Source organism: Henckelia pumila, chromosome 2, assembly GCF_033568475.1.
Source record: "Henckelia pumila isolate YLH828 chromosome 2, ASM3356847v2, whole genome shotgun sequence".
NCBI lineage: Eukaryota > Viridiplantae > Streptophyta > Magnoliopsida > Lamiales > Gesneriaceae > Henckelia > Henckelia pumila.
Genome location: NC_133121.1, coordinates 4,629,310 through 4,647,351, shown reverse-complemented (window position 1 = coordinate 4,647,351; position 18,042 = coordinate 4,629,310). Strand labels below are relative to the sequence as shown.

General features: G+C 31.6%; 2 protein-coding genes across 3 annotated transcripts; one reads left to right on the top strand and one right to left on the bottom strand.

Annotated features, from left to right (window-relative positions):
- The first annotated feature begins 8,170 nt into the window (after positions 1–8,170).
- Positions 8,171–12,208, top strand: LOC140883466 (uncharacterized). 2 transcript variants are annotated; one of them, XM_073289939.1, is made up of 11 exons: positions 8,171–8,458; positions 8,611–8,654; positions 8,900–8,980; positions 9,210–9,317; positions 10,090–10,181; positions 10,291–10,365; positions 10,455–10,524; positions 10,904–11,005; positions 11,293–11,401; positions 11,716–11,778; positions 11,931–12,208. In XM_073289939.1, the coding sequence occupies exons 1-11, from the start codon at positions 8,242–8,244 to the stop codon at positions 12,017–12,019; spliced, it is 1,050 nt and encodes a 349-aa protein (XP_073146040.1). In that variant the 5' UTR covers positions 8,171–8,241; the 3' UTR covers positions 12,020–12,208. The 2 variants fall into 2 exon arrangements, with proteins under 2 accessions (XP_073146040.1, XP_073146041.1); XM_073289940.1 differs by lacking the exon at positions 9,210–9,317.
- Positions 12,209–12,680: 472 nt separating this feature from the next.
- Positions 12,681–13,714, bottom strand: LOC140884665 (uncharacterized). The gene is made up of 3 exons (XM_073291496.1): positions 13,418–13,714; positions 13,225–13,313; positions 12,681–13,134 (listed from the first exon to the last, which is right to left on the bottom strand). The coding sequence occupies exons 1-3, from the start codon at positions 13,653–13,655 to the stop codon at positions 13,000–13,002; spliced, it is 462 nt and encodes a 153-aa protein (XP_073147597.1). The 5' UTR covers positions 13,656–13,714; the 3' UTR covers positions 12,681–12,999.
- Between the last annotated feature and the right edge of the window lie 4,328 nt (positions 13,715–18,042).

Genomic DNA, 18,042 nt, shown 5'->3' with positions numbered 1-18,042 from the left:
TTTGAAGTCATGTTTTTGTAAAGGATCGATGGTTGAACTGATCTATCTATAAAAACAGTTCAACCAATCGGATCGTTTTAGTCGGACGATTAGACCAGAGAACTGTTTATATAATATAATTAATAATATGTTTTAAATTTTAAAAACTTAAAAGAGGTAAATAAATAGACAAATATATATTTACATAGTTTGAAAACTAAACTAACTAATTATATATAAAATATTAATTATAGTTATATAATTTTTAAAAATAAATAAATTAATTTAAAATAGCTATAATCTTTCTAAAATAATAATTTTAACGAATTACAAATTTTAAATAATCATGAATGTATAATTAATACTAGTTGTGTGTGTAATATAATGTATGATATTAAAATTTTGTTAATGTATGATATTAAAATTTTGTGTTCCAAAAATGCATGTGAGTGAACAGTTAGATTTTCAATTGAAGAGAAAATGGAAGAAACTGTTGTGAAAATTTGGCTGCTATCAAGGGGAAATCTGAAAGGAAATTTTGGTGTCCTCACACCATACTAAAAACAGTTTTTATAAGAGTATCAAATATTATAATATAGTAAAGATAAAGGTCTCAAGTATTATAATATAGTAAAGATTAATGTTTTTTTTAAAAAAACTAATTCTTAAATTTTTTTTTTGAAAAACCGGTTTTTAACCTGTTCGACCGATTCATGACTTGTTCTGACTGCCTCAACCGTTGAAAAAGGTTTTGCGAGTGTTTTGGACCGGATTTGTAACCGGTTGAATTGGTTGGATTCCCGATTAAATTGGTTGGATTAGATTTTGAAAACATTGATTTGAATGATTGGGTACAGTCAGAAAAAATGCGTACTTTTGCAGAGTTTTGCGGAAAATTCGGTCCTACCCCATGGGATAGGTGGAAAGATGTGATTGGTCTAAATGATGTGGACCCCACATGATTGGGTAGCTTCGATCCTACCCCATGGGTAGTTGACAATCAGTGGTTGGTTCAAATCATGTGGGTCCAACTGAATTATATGAGGCCCACATGATTTGAACAAATAAAATACATCCATCTGTCCCATAGGATAATACTCATAGGGTAAGTTGAAATTTTTCCTCATGATTGATGTGGGGTCCATATGATTGGACCAATGAAAAAGTTTCACCTATCCCATGGGTATTACCCCATTGGGTAGGATCATACTTACCGAGTTTTCCTCAATAATTCCCGTGAAAATGGGGGCCTTCGTCCATATCCACTGCATGGTTGATGTGGACCCCACATGATTGGGTAGCTTCGATCCTACCCCATGGGTAGTTGGCAATCAGTGGTTGGTTCAAATCATGTGGGTCCAACTGAATTATATGGGGTCCACATAATTTGAACAAATAAAATACATCCATCTGTCCCATAGGATAATACCCATAGAGTAGATTGAAATTTTTCCTCATGATTGATGTGGGATCCACATGATTGGACCAATGTGAAAGTTTCACCTATCCCATAGGTATTACCCCATGGGGTAGGATCAAACTTACCGAGTTTTGCTCAATAATTCCCGTGAAAATGGGGGCCTTCGTCCATATCCATAGTGTCCTGCGGGTGATGTGTAATTTCATGATTGGTCAAAATCAGTGGGTCCCACATAGGACCCACTAATTTTAATCAATCATGGGCCGCCACGCCACTCGCAGGCCACTACCCTGCGGGTAGCATATACTCAACCCCATTGCATTCCGGTTCCTTCGTCATAAATATATTCAACGTGAAAAAAAAAAATAGATTCTCAAAATTTATTTTATAGTTAATAATTTAAAATATATTATGAATGGTATGAAATTTTATATCCATATTTCAGATGACAATAGCTCAATTCTCTTGATAATGACGATATGTTCATGTTTAACAAAAAAATTCATATGTTCATGTTTAACCCAAAAAAAATCATAATAAGTAGGTGAGTGAAGTTTTCGAGTTGGTAGAATATATAAGCTTTTAGCAAATGGCCACGAGTTCGATTTTTCTTACCAACACTTTCTATTCGTTAATCTGGTGATTTACCCAATATACACCGAAACTTAACGGATGTAAATTCTCACATAATAAAAAAAATCATAAAAGTAACCATTTTTAAAAAAAAATTATTTTCTACGTCTCGCCAAAATACATCTATTAGGTGATCGCAACAATAAATTCATAAACTCAACTTCATTGTCTATTACTTCCTTTGTCACAAATGTGTGTTTTCACACAGATTAAGAAAGTGGTTGAAAAAGTAAATTTTATAAAATAATTTTTCATTTTACCTTTATTTAATGAAAATTTTAATAGAATAAAATAAAAATAATTATACAAGTAGTCATTGATATTAATTTAATACGATAAATTGGTAAAAGAAAAGAATAAGAAATATAACACAAAATATGGAACAAGACTATATTTGGGACAAATGAAAAAGAAAATCTTGTCTAAATAAATGAGACGGAGGAAGTATATCACATTACTGTTATATCAAAATTTTAAAACTCTGGCTAAAAAAATAAAAATAAAAATTTTAGAACTCACGATTTTTTTTTCCTTGCGTAAATTCACAATTTATGTAAACCTCATCACACAATCATTAACTCTAAAATCACCTTTTTATAGATTCCTCTGATATACACATCGTTATCTATATTTTCTATTTACTATTTTTATTATAATATTCATTTATATGCTTGATAAATGATAACCGTGTTAATTATTAATAATCTCTTTCTTCTCTTTCTATTTTATTAAGTTTGAGACCTTCTTAAAAACTGAATCAGTGTGTTGGTGTGGCCAAAAAATAAATTCAAACTTAAAAGTTCGTTTGGATTTTGCAGAGATTTTTTAAAATAAGTGCTTTTAAAAGCTATAATTTTTTGCTTTTAAAAAAGCTCTAATTTTGACTTAAAAAGTGATTATTTAAGCATTTTTTTGGTCAACCAAACACCTTGTTAATAAAAAAAACTTTAAAAAGTACTTTTTTGGCCTGACTTTTGAAACCAAACGGAGCCTTAATCTTATCTATATTGACCAAATAAATGATGTTAGTAGAAAATAACTTACACGGACAAGTTTTCTACGCAAAAACAGTCCCAACTTTTATTTGTTTCTCTCAATTCCTATTTTTCTTATCGAATTTGTAGTGAAATCATTTTGAAAACTCCAGAATTAATACCCTATAATTCATTTTGCTGTAGATATTGAGAGAATCGTGGAGTAAAAATGGTAACCAATTCTCCATCATTTTCTCCTGCCACATAACCCACAAATCCTTCAAAATGTTAACCACTCTTCTCTGACTTCTCCTTCAAAATATATTCCAAAACCAACAATTTTCACCGAACAACTTCATACTTTTCCTTCTATCATTCTATAGTTATATTAAGTTATCTTGAACTTATTTCTACAATCTATGACCACGACTGTTTAATGTTAGCACTTTATCTATTATTTGAAATAATTCCAATTTAGCGTGTATTAAGATATTTACGTGAATACTTTTAATTTTTAGCTTGATGTTTATTTATTTATGGGGTTTGTATTCACGTACGGTATATGCTCAGAGTTTGATGGATATGCGTTCCGGTTAATCCAAAAATCCGAGTAATTACTCTCAGTGGCTCTTGCTAAATTTGATTTGATTTTCATGAATATGTGATATCTTTAATATATGCAACCAAAAACTTCAAGTGATATTTATATTGAATAACCCACCGCTTGGCAAATCCATTCATTTGATTATTGGCAGCATGACTCTGTTAAGAATTCCAAATAAACAGTATGTTTTTAAATTTTCTAGATGACTTGGGGATTTTCATAATGTTTCATGCTTCATTTAACAATTTTTTTTTGGGAAAATTGTTTTTTTGGTCCTGTATGTTTGTCACTTTGCCATTTCAATCCTTTATATTTTCAGATTTTAGTTTTAGTCTGCTATCTTTATTTTTTTTTGGCAATTCTAGTTTTTTTCCGACGTGGCGCTGACGTGACACCAATTTAGTGCTAATGTGGAGCTGACGTGTACAGTGTCACGTAAGCATTTTCGAATAAAAATGACCGAAATTGCAAAAAATCGGAACATGCATGACTAAAACTGAAATATGAAAACATAGATGACCAAAATCGCAAAGTGATATACAGGATCAAATTAGCAGTTTTTTCAATTTTTTTTATCACATTTTAATGTGAATATTTGATACTATTTGAATAATTACACCTGCTGCGTTTTCAAATAAGTCTCATGATATACAACACAAAATCTTTCATCTTTGAGAAAGCAAGTGCATCGAAGTTCAAAAAAAAAAAATTCAAATAATCGAAGAGCGACGTCCGAAGGAAATATATGCGTATTTAATTTGTAAGAATACATTTGGTTTTATATCAGTTTTTTTTCTAAATTATTTTGCTGAATAATAGTTTTTCATTTACTCACTTATTATTTGATCATAATATAGATTTGCTCTTTATTTTAGGTGTATATATATAACAACCCGTCATAATCGTCCTTATCAACACCAGATAATTGATATTTGTATTTATTGATTTTCATAAATGATTTAACTTGATAGTATGTATAAAATTATAATTACAAAACTAACATGGAAATATTCCTTAATAACATGACATTTATATATTATTGATATTTTTTTTGTCATTTTATTTTTATATGCGGTCACTTAACATCCAGTTCTACAAAGATTAATGGGAAAATTTTGTAATTGAACCATTTAATCGATACGATTGAATTTGGTGAAATTATATATTTGTTTTTTTTTTTTTACAAAATTTTTTTACTAGAAATTCCAATATCATACATAACATTAAATTTTACGCAGCAATGACATTGTATATATATTAGGATTGTATTTTTAAACTTTTATAGTTCAACGTTTTTTTTAAAAGGTACATGATCATGTGTATATATACGTGTTTTAAATATTTTAGTTATCTTATTTGATTCCGTTAAATTAAATTTATTTCGAGAAATGTATTAAGTTATACACGAACGTGTTTGCCACATTTTTTCGTTACACACGTAACGTATGTGCCAAAGTTGCTAGTATATATAATTTTTCACTGAATTAACCATACATTTCAATTGGTTTCAAAAAAAAAACCATACATTTCAATTTAATGATTACATCTATTTATGATTTTCAATTTTTTACAAGCATACTATTTAATTTTGTTTAAAAAAATTGAAATAAAAATGTAGGAGGAACCTAAAACAACATTTAAAAATGATAAATAAAAAAAAAGTAAGTCTCACGAATCTTTATAAATGAGAGAGTTCGATTCGATCCACATTATAGATAAAACTAATAATTTTGACATAAAATGATTTACTTTTTTTCATGTGTTGTGTCAGATAAGATATTCGTCTCAGAAAATTGACCCTTGAAACTGTATCACATAAGTTTTTGTGATTAAAAAAAGGGTAAAAAAAATAAAATTCAAACATTTATCGTGAATTAAAATTTGTTGAAGCTCGCACAAAATTTCTTCGAGATAGTTAATAAACTCCCACTCTTCAAATTCTCTAAATTCAACAAAAATCTAAAAATCTCTTGATATGTTTAAACTGTTCAAACTGAAATTGAAGAAATCAAGTTTGATCAATTATGAAAAAATTACTTTTTTAGTCCGGTATGTTTGTCACTTTGCAATTTTGGTCCTCTATATTTTCAGATTTCAGTTTTAGTCCGTTATTTTTATTTTTTTGGTAATTTTAGTCCTTGTTATGATGTGGCACCAATGCAATGCTGATGTGGAGCTGACGTGTATAGTGTCACGTAAGCATTTTCGAATAAAAAAGGATTGAAATTGCCAAAAATCAAAACATGTAGGACTAAAATTGAAATATAAAAACATAAAAGACCGAAATCGCAAAGTGACAAACATAAAAGACCAAAATTGCAGATTTTTCATCAATTATAAATATAAAATATTAAATTTGTCGATTTTGTTTATACAAAAACTCATATAAAACGATTTTACGGGTCAATTTTAGTAAGATGGATCTCATTTTTGACCTGACTTGAATTTTTTTTATATTAATAGTATTATTTTTTATTATTATAAATATGGTCGATCATAGACATATATGTGAGAAACTGCTCTTTTATCTAAGACTGGTTATGTTATGTGTTCTTTTTCCTCAGTGAACTACCAATTTAATACCAAATATAATTAAAAAAACTTGGGCCTTTTCCTGGGTCGGGCCTATGGCCGTCGCCTCTTATAGCACCCACATTGGCATGTTATTTGGTGTTATTAACACCAAATAATATTAATATCCATTAACATATCAACATGAGTAACCAAATTAATTCCGACGTCAACCCGGAATTCATTCGAATGAAAACATTATTTTCATTTTTAAAAAAAACAAAAAACAAAATCGTAGTACTCCGTATAGGTGCACGCGCCAGAATCTACCGCTAGCTAGCACGTGCATGACACGCAATTCGCGTGAGGGTGGGACAAAATTAAAAAAAAAATTGAAATGTGTAGAAGGAAAGGTTGGAGACTCAATATACATATATTTTTTAAAACTTTTATAAGCCAACCGATTGAATTTGATAGTTAAAAAAATAATAATAATTTCATAAAAAACCATTGAGATTTTTTAAAAAAAAAATTATAAAAATTTAAGAAATAACCGTTAATGAAGAAAAATAAAAAAAATTATGTTGTTATATGTCTTTCTTTTATTTTGTTGTACTCTTTCATTTAAAATTTATAACAAAAATTGAAATGAAATTGATTTTATTAAAACCATTTTTTTAAAATAATAACAAAGAATACTAAATATCATTGAAATTATATTAATTTTAAAATAATAAAATATATTTTTTTCAAAATAATATTAATCTATAAAGTAAATTAAGAAATAATTTATTTAATATTACATATGATGAAAGATGAATAAGTGGAAAGTGAGACCATAAATAATGAGTGTTGATATTAAATGGATGTGAGTGTCTGTTAATAGGTTGAGTTTAACCTAGCACATGAGTATTACCCCAATGATAGATCTAATGTCTCATGATTTGTCACGTCAACAATATATAATTAATTACGCCTATGTGTAAAAATACGAGCCATTGGATGCGTGATTTGAATATATTAGGATCTCATTCACCCTGTTAATAATTGAAAGATATTAATGTAATTAATATATATGTGGCATATGAACTCTACGCATTTTGATTAGATGGAAGATGGAGCCGTTATAATTAGGGGTGAGCGTGTGGGTTCGGGCATCGGATACTCAACTTGACCCGATCTGGTAAATCCCCATCGGGTCGTGTGCCGACCTAGAAATTATGTTTTTCGAAGATAACTATGGAGCTAAGAACGCTTTGTAATATTAATTGTAAATTTGAAAATGACCAAAATGATTGACTTCCAATTGATGAAAGAGATTATGGGAAGGTGACATTGAATTATTAATTGTCCTTTCTTGCAGTTACACACAGGAAAAAGATGCTCTCCATGAAGAGAAAAACAACCTAGTATAATGTGCTTGGAAATAATCATGATTTTAATATTTTATGTGTATAATTAATTAATTATTTATTTAATCATTTGATATGAATTACAAAATATTCTTTAATACATATATTTTTTATTGTTTTTGTCTCCAACAAAGCTTAAACGTAAGAAAATTATCCAGTAATATGGAGAGAGAAACTAAATTTTAAAATAATAGATACGATTGATTTGCAATTGATTGAAAGGGATTGTCGGGAGGTTACTTAAATTATTAGTTTTCCTTTTCTCCGAGTTGCATAAATATAGGTAAAATAAATTTAAAATGATAATTATGATTGACGTCTAATTGATTGAAAGAGATCGTAGGGAGGTTAACTTAAAAAAAACGTAGAAATTTTTTTTGGTATCCGACTACGGATATCCGATTTTACTCGAAAAAATCGGATACTCGACTGTTGTGTATTCGATGTTTTTGAATCGGGTTCAAATAGTCAAAAGGACTAATCGACCCGTCGCATTTCGAGTGCACGACCCGATCCCGCCCCTGCTTGGAGCCAACTCTACCACTTGATTAAATTTATTTAAATTGACCTTTCTTCCAGAAGGAAATCAAATCAAAATAAAAAAAAAACTTGAAATAGAAAAGTGGACCAAAAAAGAATATGATATATTATCTTTCATTTTCAGCGTTACGAAGCTGAACTATATCTTTATACTAATCGCGCTGGAGTATGGCGGTTGCGACGGAAATGGCGGCAGCTACGCCCCTGCTTAAGACTTGCTTCACCTTCCGATCAATCGGAATCGACAGCAAAATTCACTGCTCGAACTTCAAGTTAAGATACAGAGCAGCGCCTATTAGAGCTTCTTCTTCTACTGCGGCTCCAGCTGATTCGAAGAGAATCAAAATCAGGCGCCCACAGAACGTCGATGGAGATTTCTTCGTCGGTACGAAATTTATCAGTTTTGCGTCGAATGCCATGCAAATTGAAATCACAGTTCACCGAATGATCAATATTTTATCTCAATCACAGTGTAATTTGTTGTAGTATTTGATTTCTATAATCTCCAACATGACGTTCTGTTAAAATTGGTTGCAGATGACACATGTATCAATTGTGATGTTTGTCGCTGGATGGCTCCGGTTGGTAACAGTACTTTCAAGTTTCAGCTTAGCACGAGATTTATACCGTCTTGCGTATTTTAATTATTTGTTAAATTAGGCTTCATAGATTTGAATTCGACGATAAGTATATGTCCCTAGTAGTGAGTAAACACTGTATTGCAAGATTATCAGATCTGATCATGTTATATTAGTTCCAATCATAGTATACTTATGGATCACGAAAAGAAAAATGGAGTTTTAACGTCTACAACTTTGCCTTTCAGGAGACATTCAGACGATCTGATGGAAAATCAGCAGTGTTCCAACAGCCAACATGTGGTGAACGTCGAACAAAAGCTCTTCAGGTACTTTTCTCCCAAAGTTTTTTAAAAACCGACAAAGCCTCTAAGTTAAAGCTCTCAGATCTTATGAAAGAATCTTTACTTTAGTTACTAGAGTTAGTTCTCAATATAAGCAACATAGAGAAGTAGGCTCTAGGCTTAGAGATAAGAAGGGAATATCACACAAATTCAATTTACTCGCGAGTTTAATGTGAAAATTTTCACTATTTATGTTTATTTTCTGTGTCTCAAGGCATTGCTTTCATGTCCAACAAACTCGATCCACACAGAACAACCACCTCCTGAAATTTTAGATGTTCAGATGACGTTTCCTATTCCAATAGATTATCAGAATACTCAGGTATTCTTTGTCTTGGCTACGTTAACTTTGGTACTACTTAGGGAGTGTTTGCAATAGATTGTGCTTTTGTAAAAGTGATTAATTTATAAATTATAAAAAAGTTAAGAAAAATCAAAAGTTGGTAGTGTTTGGAAACAAATGTGAAAATCTAAAAATCAAAGTTGGGTATTGTTTGATAAATAAGTGATTAGAGTGATTTTAACAATGACCTTCTTATTAGAATCATTTTTTGAGAATCATAATCACCACATGACTAGCTTTTGGATTTCAATTAAGTTAAGCATAAGCTAACACATAATCTAGGTTTAAGAAACACACAAAAATGATTTTTTTAAGTCAAAAGCTAACAATCACTTTTTTTTAGTGATTGCAAACACTCCATTGTTATTAAGTCACTCAAGAAAAATCAGCATGTATGCTCAAGTGTACGGACCAATGTTTTTAACGGAGTACTTTACATGCAAAGTACATTCGGCATAAATTTTTTGATGCTCTATGGCAGTGAGAATGCTCGAATTTCCTCACTTGATCAAAGTGTACAAATGCTATGCTCTCCATGAGTTGGCGGCTTCTAAGTCCTTGAAAATTGAGGATAATAAACTTTGTGGCGCTTCGTGAAATTAATTTATTACTCAACGCACTAGTCAAAACTTAATAGCTGAGGATGATAAACTTTGTGGTGCTTTGTTGAATTAACTTATTATTTAACACCGTATTTCTTCCCATCTCTATCCGTACTCAAATGTGTGTACTTGATACAAATTTTTTTCAGGGCGTATACCACTGCGGTTACCACTCTAAAAAATCATATGGAGCAGCATCCTATTTTATTACTCGACCTGAAGGGAATATATTGATAGACAGGTTGGTGTCAGTATATGCTGAATGAAATTTGCGAATGGGAAACCAATTTTCATCTACGTTTAGAATCATTAGTAGAAATCTGATTTTACATGTTAATTTTAATTTGCAGCCCTCGATACACGAAGAGGCTTTCTTCTATTATCAAAAAGATGGGTGGAGCCCGTTATATGTTTCTTACTCACAGGCAAGAAAAGTACATGCATTTATATACGCACCGAATGGGTGCATCTTCATTTCTTTGGATTTTGGCAGTTATCTTGTTATATATTTCAGGGATGATGTTGCAGATCATGAGAAGTGGTCGGAGGAGTTGGGTTGTCCGAGGATTCTTCATTCTGAAGAGGTACCATAATTTACTACTACTCTTGAGATGATTTATGACTCATATCGGTCATAGGACTTCTCTGTCTCTCTGTATATTTGGGGATCGTGAACTAAGTCTTTTTTTTTAGTGCAAAGTATATGCTCGGTAATAAAGTGACCTCGATTTACGAAGCTGACCATCAGTTTCCTATGAAATCAACCTGTTCTCAAACATTGTGGATATATAACATATCTAGGGAAAACTGTTCTCAGCAGATTATGTTTTCTTGCAGTTTTCTTGTGTCACAGGTCTTTGTGATATTTTTATGCAGCAAGTTTCTTGTTTCTCTCTTCATTCACTCTAATGGAATGCGTGTGGATTCTGAGATTAAAATGTCTTCTCTGATATTGCGTAACAGGTAAATTCTTCTACAGCTAACGTGGAGATCAAGCTGGAAGGAACCGGACCGTGGACAATTGGAAGTGATGTCATACTTATAAGCACCCCCGGCCATACAGAAGTGAGAACTCTTTGATCAATTTATTTTCATGTTACTTATTATTGGACAATTCACTGGGCCATCGACGTGATGGCGATCTACAATGCTCTTCATTTGTTGGCATCTGTTAAGTAGTGCTTGAGATTGCTACCAAAAAGTGCTTCTGAGTTTTTCCTTCACAAAATTTTCAAAAGAACTTTTTGCAGCAATCTCAAACACTACCTTGGTTCTCTATCTTATGTACGGCCCATGTCAAGTAGCAACAGAGGTAATTCTCGTGACAATAATTGTTTGGTTCATGTTTGCAGGGATCAGTGAGCTTGCTTTACAAAACTAAGAAGGTGCTTTTTACCGGAGATCATTTCATGATGAATGAATTTGGATTTACAATTAGTGAGGCATACAACTGGTTTTCAGGTTCGTTCAATATCCTTTTGGTAATCGTGCTTACTTTTGATTGGTTTTGTTATTCTGGCTGGTGTTTATTTGTGAATGTGAAAGAATAGAGTTAGCAACTAAATCCCTCTCTAATTTATTCAACTGTACAACAATTTGGGGTACAAAGAAAAAGCCAAATTGGCGGATCTGAGCAATTTCTGATATGCGTAACTATTTTCATAATACAGGAATGCAATAAGATGATACAAGTAGTAGTTTTTTCGTGCATCACAGATATTGATGTTGAAAGAAACTAATCACCTCCTTTTTTCCCTCTTGGTTAATTTTTGCAGTACCCATACAATTGAACAGTGTTAAAAAGTTGCTTGAGTTCGAATTTGAATGGATATTGCCAGGTGAATTCTCTTGGCTACTTGATTGTTAATGACTTGGTATTATTTCCAGTATTAGTTTACAAATACTTATAATAATCATTTAGTCAATTACGCACATGTTTTTCAGCTTCCATTGGGGTAAAAATCATCGAGTGTTTTGACTTCAATTGTAGGTCACGGTAGGAGAGCAAGATTTAAAGATGTCGAAGACAAGAATTCGGCTTTGAAAGCTTTCTTGGCTAGCAAAGGAGTGCAAACTTAGACCCCCTTTTGGTATTGTGTGTGTGTGTGTGTGTGTGTGTGTGTGTGTGTGAGATACCGCAAAGGGTGATTTGGTTGGCGTGTATAAGTGTAGTTCTCATGTTTTCATCAAATGGTTTTACCGTGTTTCCTGTAAATAAGTTAAGAAAGTTTCATGTTGTGAATAAAATATGAACATCCATATCACATATGTTAGTGACTATGTAATGTGTGTGTGTGTGTTTGTTTGTTTTTTTTTTTTTTGGTGTATATATAGCTCCGTGTCCATATGAAATCGACCTTCGAAGTACCATTTAAAACATTTAATTTTAAGTGATATAAGCCAACCCATGTGTTTTTCGTATGTGAATTTTCGTAGATTGATTTTACATGTTGCACTTTGTTTGTATGACACGCATTTTCTTATATCTAATCACCCCTGATAGAAAATAGCTAGTGCGAAAGTATAATAGCCCACGTCGATTAATTATTAAAAGAAATGTTTCTTGTGATGAATTTAACAAAACTCGAACACATAGTTATTTATCTATTACAGTTTTTTTCATAAAAAAAAAAATAAAAATTTGACACTAGTAATTTTATTCAAGTTGAGTAAGGTACTTGATTACAAGATTAATCAACAAAAAAAGGAAAAATTTCCACACACAGCAATTGAGTGAGCAACTATATTTGCCCCTTTGTGAGTATGATAGATAATGTAGTATTCTAGAGAGTTCATCTTTCTTAAAGTGTTTTCCAAACCATCAATGCAAATACACGTTTTGGGAGCATTAGCAACATTAATATTAATCATAACGGGGTATTCTATGCTAAATGCTACATCGGATATCCATGTTTTCTCCAGATGCGTGCACATCTCACTTAAAAAAGACGTGAATCTCATCAATAATTTCTGTGGATTTTAAGAGTAAAATTCGATCGAATATCTGAAGAAAAATGGGGTGCATGTCTACGGTAGAGAGCCTTGCCTACGGTTTCCCCTCATAAGTGGGTCTTCAAAACCCCATCTATAGCATCAAACACGTTCTGTAAAGTTACCTCCTCCACGATCACAACCTTGTCCCTCGATTTTGATCCAGACCCTATAGAAACTTGTCTTCTTTTCACCCCAATCACCTGTTCGCAATGGAAACGCAAATTTGATTCTATGGCTTTATCGAATACTCAGAATCTTGGTCGATCCAACAAAATATGCAGAGGACTTACCGAACTAATATAATCCAAGAGTGCAGCATTAGCTTCGCCGTCTTTCGCCGGCGCATCGATCTGCACTCCTAAAGCCTCGTCGTCGAAATCTGATGATTTCATTGAAACAAAAAACATCTGTTCACTTTTTCTTTCCGTCCTAGATTCAATTACTGATAAGCGGATTTAAGTTCAGTAATGAATGATTCGTCACCGGTGATAGTAGCGAGTTTGGAACCGGGCTTGGCGTGGATGGTGATGGCGACGGAGGATGGCGAAATCGAGCGTATGCAAGCGGGGTACTTTGCGGCGGAGATCGGCGGCGAGTGAGATGCCTGGCCGGAGATTCCCTTCGATTTGCCTTTCTTGCCCGGGGCCATTTGGATGCGTGATTCCGATTGCAAAATGAAAAGAATAATGCCAAAGGTGTAACATATATCGGGTACAACCATATTTACAATAAATATATCGTAAAATTTTACATACAATTTATTATGAGATTTTGATAAATAAAAATTTTGTATTAAATTTTTTGTGTTGTACAAATTTGATTGTACTTGTAAATGAAAACGATTGTGTATGTGTTTCATTTACCAGTCCACTAGTCGGTCATAAAAAAAACTGGGCTACGTTTGAACAATACTTATAAGTTTTTATAAAAATACATTATAAAAGTGTTTATTATTTATAAAATATTTTAAAGTTATTTTAAGAATAAAAATGTGTTTGATAACTTGCGTTTGTCTTCCGTTCTAAAAATATTTAAAACATCTTTCATCTGTATTTTGAAAATCATAGTTGAATAACATTTTTTTAAAAATATTTTTCAAAAACACATTTTAAGTTTTTTTACATTTATAAAATACTAAAAACATTTTTTAAGTACATTTCAAACGAACTTATTCGTTTTAATATTTATACTTATTATTATTAAAAGTAACCAAACAATTTTTCCACAAGATTCTATATTTTTCTATAAATAGGGACGTATACTTTGATGAGTATACATTTTTTTTATCATATATATATATATATATATATATATATATATATATATTACTATTAATAAAGCAAGAGCATGTTAGAGAAACCACCTTTTGGTATTTTCAAATAAACTTTCAAAAATAACCCAATACAATAAATGAATATACTATTTAAAAATTTCAATTTATTTTCATAAAAATTTCCCACCATTTCAAATTTCATATGTGAAATATTTTAATTTCAAATTTCAAAAACTAACTCTCACGTATATTACCTACATCACATAATTGATTTCTAAATTATTTTTAAAAAAATACAAATTTTATCATAAATTATTTTTTAATTTGATAATTTGATAAATACACGCATACCGTGTGCATCGGCTACTAGTATATATATATACTAGTGTATGTGACACAGGCTTTACGTGTATAACACGATATATAAATATTCATTATATTTAAATACAATGAATCCTTAAATTTTTTAATTGTATTTAAATTAGTGGGACATGTACTGTAACTTCTATGGGTAGTTAATTTTTTTTTAATAAATTAATTAACTAAAAATGAAGCTGATAAGCAATTTTTAAGTGGAAACATCAGACAATTAATGTAAAAGCCTCTCACTTTATAATATGGTAATAGATATAAATATTTAATTTTATTACGGGTAATGTAAGAAAATTATTATATATTTAACAATCTATATTAATAAAGCAATTAAGGTAAAATCCTTTTCTTATATAATTCTAAATGTTCTTTCACATATTAAATATATATATGTTGTGAAAAAGTAAAAATTTATGGTAAAAAGTAAAAACTCCAAAACTCAAAATATATCAAACTCTACACTTCACAAATATTTTTCTCTCAATTCAATTGTATTTTTCATCACAAATGAAGACCTATTTATAGATCCACATTTGAGATTAGTCCAAAAATAAATACATCATCATCTACATCATCACACACTAATTTTCCACATTTTACAACTCAATATTCAACATTCAACATTCAATATTCAACATAATATTAATAATAATAATATTTTTCAACACTCCCCCTTGTGATGATGATCGTGATATGAAGACTGTCTTCATTACGTGTTTTATACTGCCTCGTTAAAAACCTTACTAGGAAAAACCCAGTGGGATAAAAATCATAGTAAGAAAAAAAGAGTGCAGCCACGTAAACTCCCTCTCATGTTAACATGAGTTATTCTTCACATATTCTGCAGATTGCGCATCCCAATGTTGTATATATGCTTTCTGAATATCGTCGTGGGAAGTGCCTTTGTGAAGAGATCTGATGAGTTCTCACTTGATTGAATATAACAGATATCAATATCTTTATTCTTCTCAAGCTCTTGAGTGTAGGCAAAGAACTTTGGGGGTATATATTTTGTTCTGTCACTTTTGATGTATCCTTCTTTCATTTGATCAATACATGCAGCATTGTCTTCATACAACGTCACAGGCTTCTTGTCTACTGATAATCCACAAGAAGTTTGGATATGTTGTGTCATTGATTTTAGCCAAACACATTCACGGCTTGCTTCATGTAGCGCAATAATCTCAGCGTGATTTGATGAAGTTGTTACGAGTGTTTGTTTCTGTGAACGCCAAGAAATTGCGGTGCCTCCAAGAGTAAATACATATCCGGTTTGAGAACGTGCCTTATGTGGATCAGATAAATATCCAGCATCAACATAACCAATGATACTTTGATTGGTGTCTTTTGAGTACAAAAGTCCCAAATCTGTTGTTCCTCGTAGATAACGAAATATATGTTTAATTCCGTTCCAATGCCTCTTTGTTGGATATGAACTGAATCTTGCCAATAAATTTACAGCAAAAGATATATCAGGTCTAGTGCAATTTGCAAGATACATAAGGGCACCAATGACACTTAGATATGGTACTTCTGAACCAAGAATAACTTCATCATCTCCACATGGACGGAATGGATCCTTTTCTATGTTTAATGATCTTACAACCATTGGAGTACTTAATGGATTTGATTTATCCATATTAAAACGTTTAAGGATCTTTTCTGTATAATTTGTCTGGTGAACAAAAATTCCACATTCTTTTTGTTCGATTTGCAAACCCAGACAATACTTGGTTTTTCCAAGATCCTTCATTTCGAATTCTTCCTTCAAGTACATCATAACTTCTTGAATTTTTTTATTCGTTCCAATGATGTTTAAATCATCAACATATACAGCAATAATTACACATCCGAATGTTGTTTTTTTGATGAAAACACAAGGGCATATTGGATCATTTACATATCCCTTTTTCATCAAGTGCTCACTTAGCCGATTATACCACATTTGGCCGGATTGCTTTAACCCATATAATGATCTTTGCAATTTTACAGAATAAAATTCTCTGGGTTTTGAACTTTGTGCTTCAGGCATCTTAAATCCTTCAGGGATTTTCATTTATATATCACTATCAAGTGATCCGTATAAGTAAGCTGTAACAACATCCATAAGACATATTTCCAAATTTTCAGACACTGCCAAACTAATCAAATATCGAAACGTAATTGCATCCATAACAGGAGAATACGTTTCTTCATAATCAATTCCAGGCCTTTGAGAAAAACCTTGTGCAACAAGTCTAGCTTTATATCTGACTATTTCATTTTTCTCATTTCGTTTTCGAATAAAAACCCATTTGTATCCAACAGGTTTTACACCTTCAGGTGTGAGGACTATAGGTCCAAAAACATTGCGTTTATTCAGCGAATCCAATTCAACCTGGATGGCATCTTTCCATTTGACCCAATCATGACGAGTTTTACATTCACCAAAAGATTTTGGTTCATGATCCTCATTTTCATTTACGATGTCACAAGCCACATTATAAGAAAATATCTCATCAATATCTTCTATGTTTTTTCGGTTCCATATTTTTCCAGTATTAATATAATTGATAGAGATTTCACGATTCTCGTCAGTTTGTGGTTCTGACAGAATATTTTCATCATCAGGTGATTCTTCTGGAACACCATTTTCTATTTTATGATCGTCGTGTTTCTCTATGCCTTTTCTTTTTCGAGGATTTTTATCCTTGGAACCGACTGGTCTTCCACGCTTCAAGCGTTTTATGACATTATGAGTGTCTTCAATTTGTTTCTTTGGAATTTCAATTCGAGCAGGGGCATTTACAGCATGTATATATGATTGTGTTACCCCTTTTGTGTCTGCAAATGCATCTGGCTCAATTCGAGCAGGGGCATTTACAGCATGTATATATGATTGTGTTACCCCTTTTGTGTCTGCAAATGCATCTGGCATTTGATTTGCAATTCTTTGCATGTGCACAATTTGCTGTACATCTTTATCACATTGTTTGGTCCTTGGATCCAAATGTAACAATGATGGTACATACCATGTGATTTCTTTTTCGATGTGTTTCTTTTCTCCCCCTAACACTGGGAAGATTTCTTCATTAAAATGACAATCAGCAAAGCGTGCTGTAAACACATCGCCTGTCTGAGGCTCAAGATATCGAATGATTGATGGACTATCATAACCGATATAAATATCGATTTTTCTTTGTGGACCCATTTTTGATCGTTGAGGTGGTGCAATAGGCACATACACCATACATCCAAAAATTCTCAGATGAGAGATATTTGGTTCTTTACCAAATGCAAGTTGCAATGGGGAGAATTTATGATATGCACTTGGTCTGATGCGAATTAATGCCGCAGCATGTAAAATTGCATGTCCCCATATAGAAATAGAGAGTTTTGTTTTCATAATCATTGGTCTAGCAATCAGTTGTAGACATTTAATCAATGATTCAGCTAATCCATTTTGCGTATGAACATGAGCTAC

Bases quoted from the DNA above. Each gene is read 5' to 3' on its own strand.
- LOC140884665 (XM_073291496.1), bottom strand. From the start codon at position 13,655: ATGGTTGTACCCGATATATGTTACACCTTTGGCATTATTCTTTTCATT. The intron at 13,314-13,417 runs GTGACGAATCAT...TGAAATCATCAG, and splicing joins CAAACTCGCTACTATCACCG to ATTTCGACGACGAGGCTTTA. The intron at 13,135-13,224 runs GTAAGTCCTCTG...CATTGCGAACAG, and splicing joins TCTTGGATTATATTAGTTCG to GTGATTGGGGTGAAAAGAAG.
- LOC140883466 (XM_073289939.1), top strand. From the start codon at position 8,242: ATGGCGGTTGCGACGGAAATGGCGGCAGCTACGCCCCTGCTTAAGACT. The intron at 8,655-8,899 runs GTTGGTAACAGT...TTTGCCTTTCAG, and splicing joins TTTGTCGCTGGATGGCTCCG to GAGACATTCAGACGATCTGA. The intron at 11,006-11,292 runs GTGAGAACTCTT...TCATGTTTGCAG, and splicing joins GCACCCCCGGCCATACAGAA to GGATCAGTGAGCTTGCTTTA.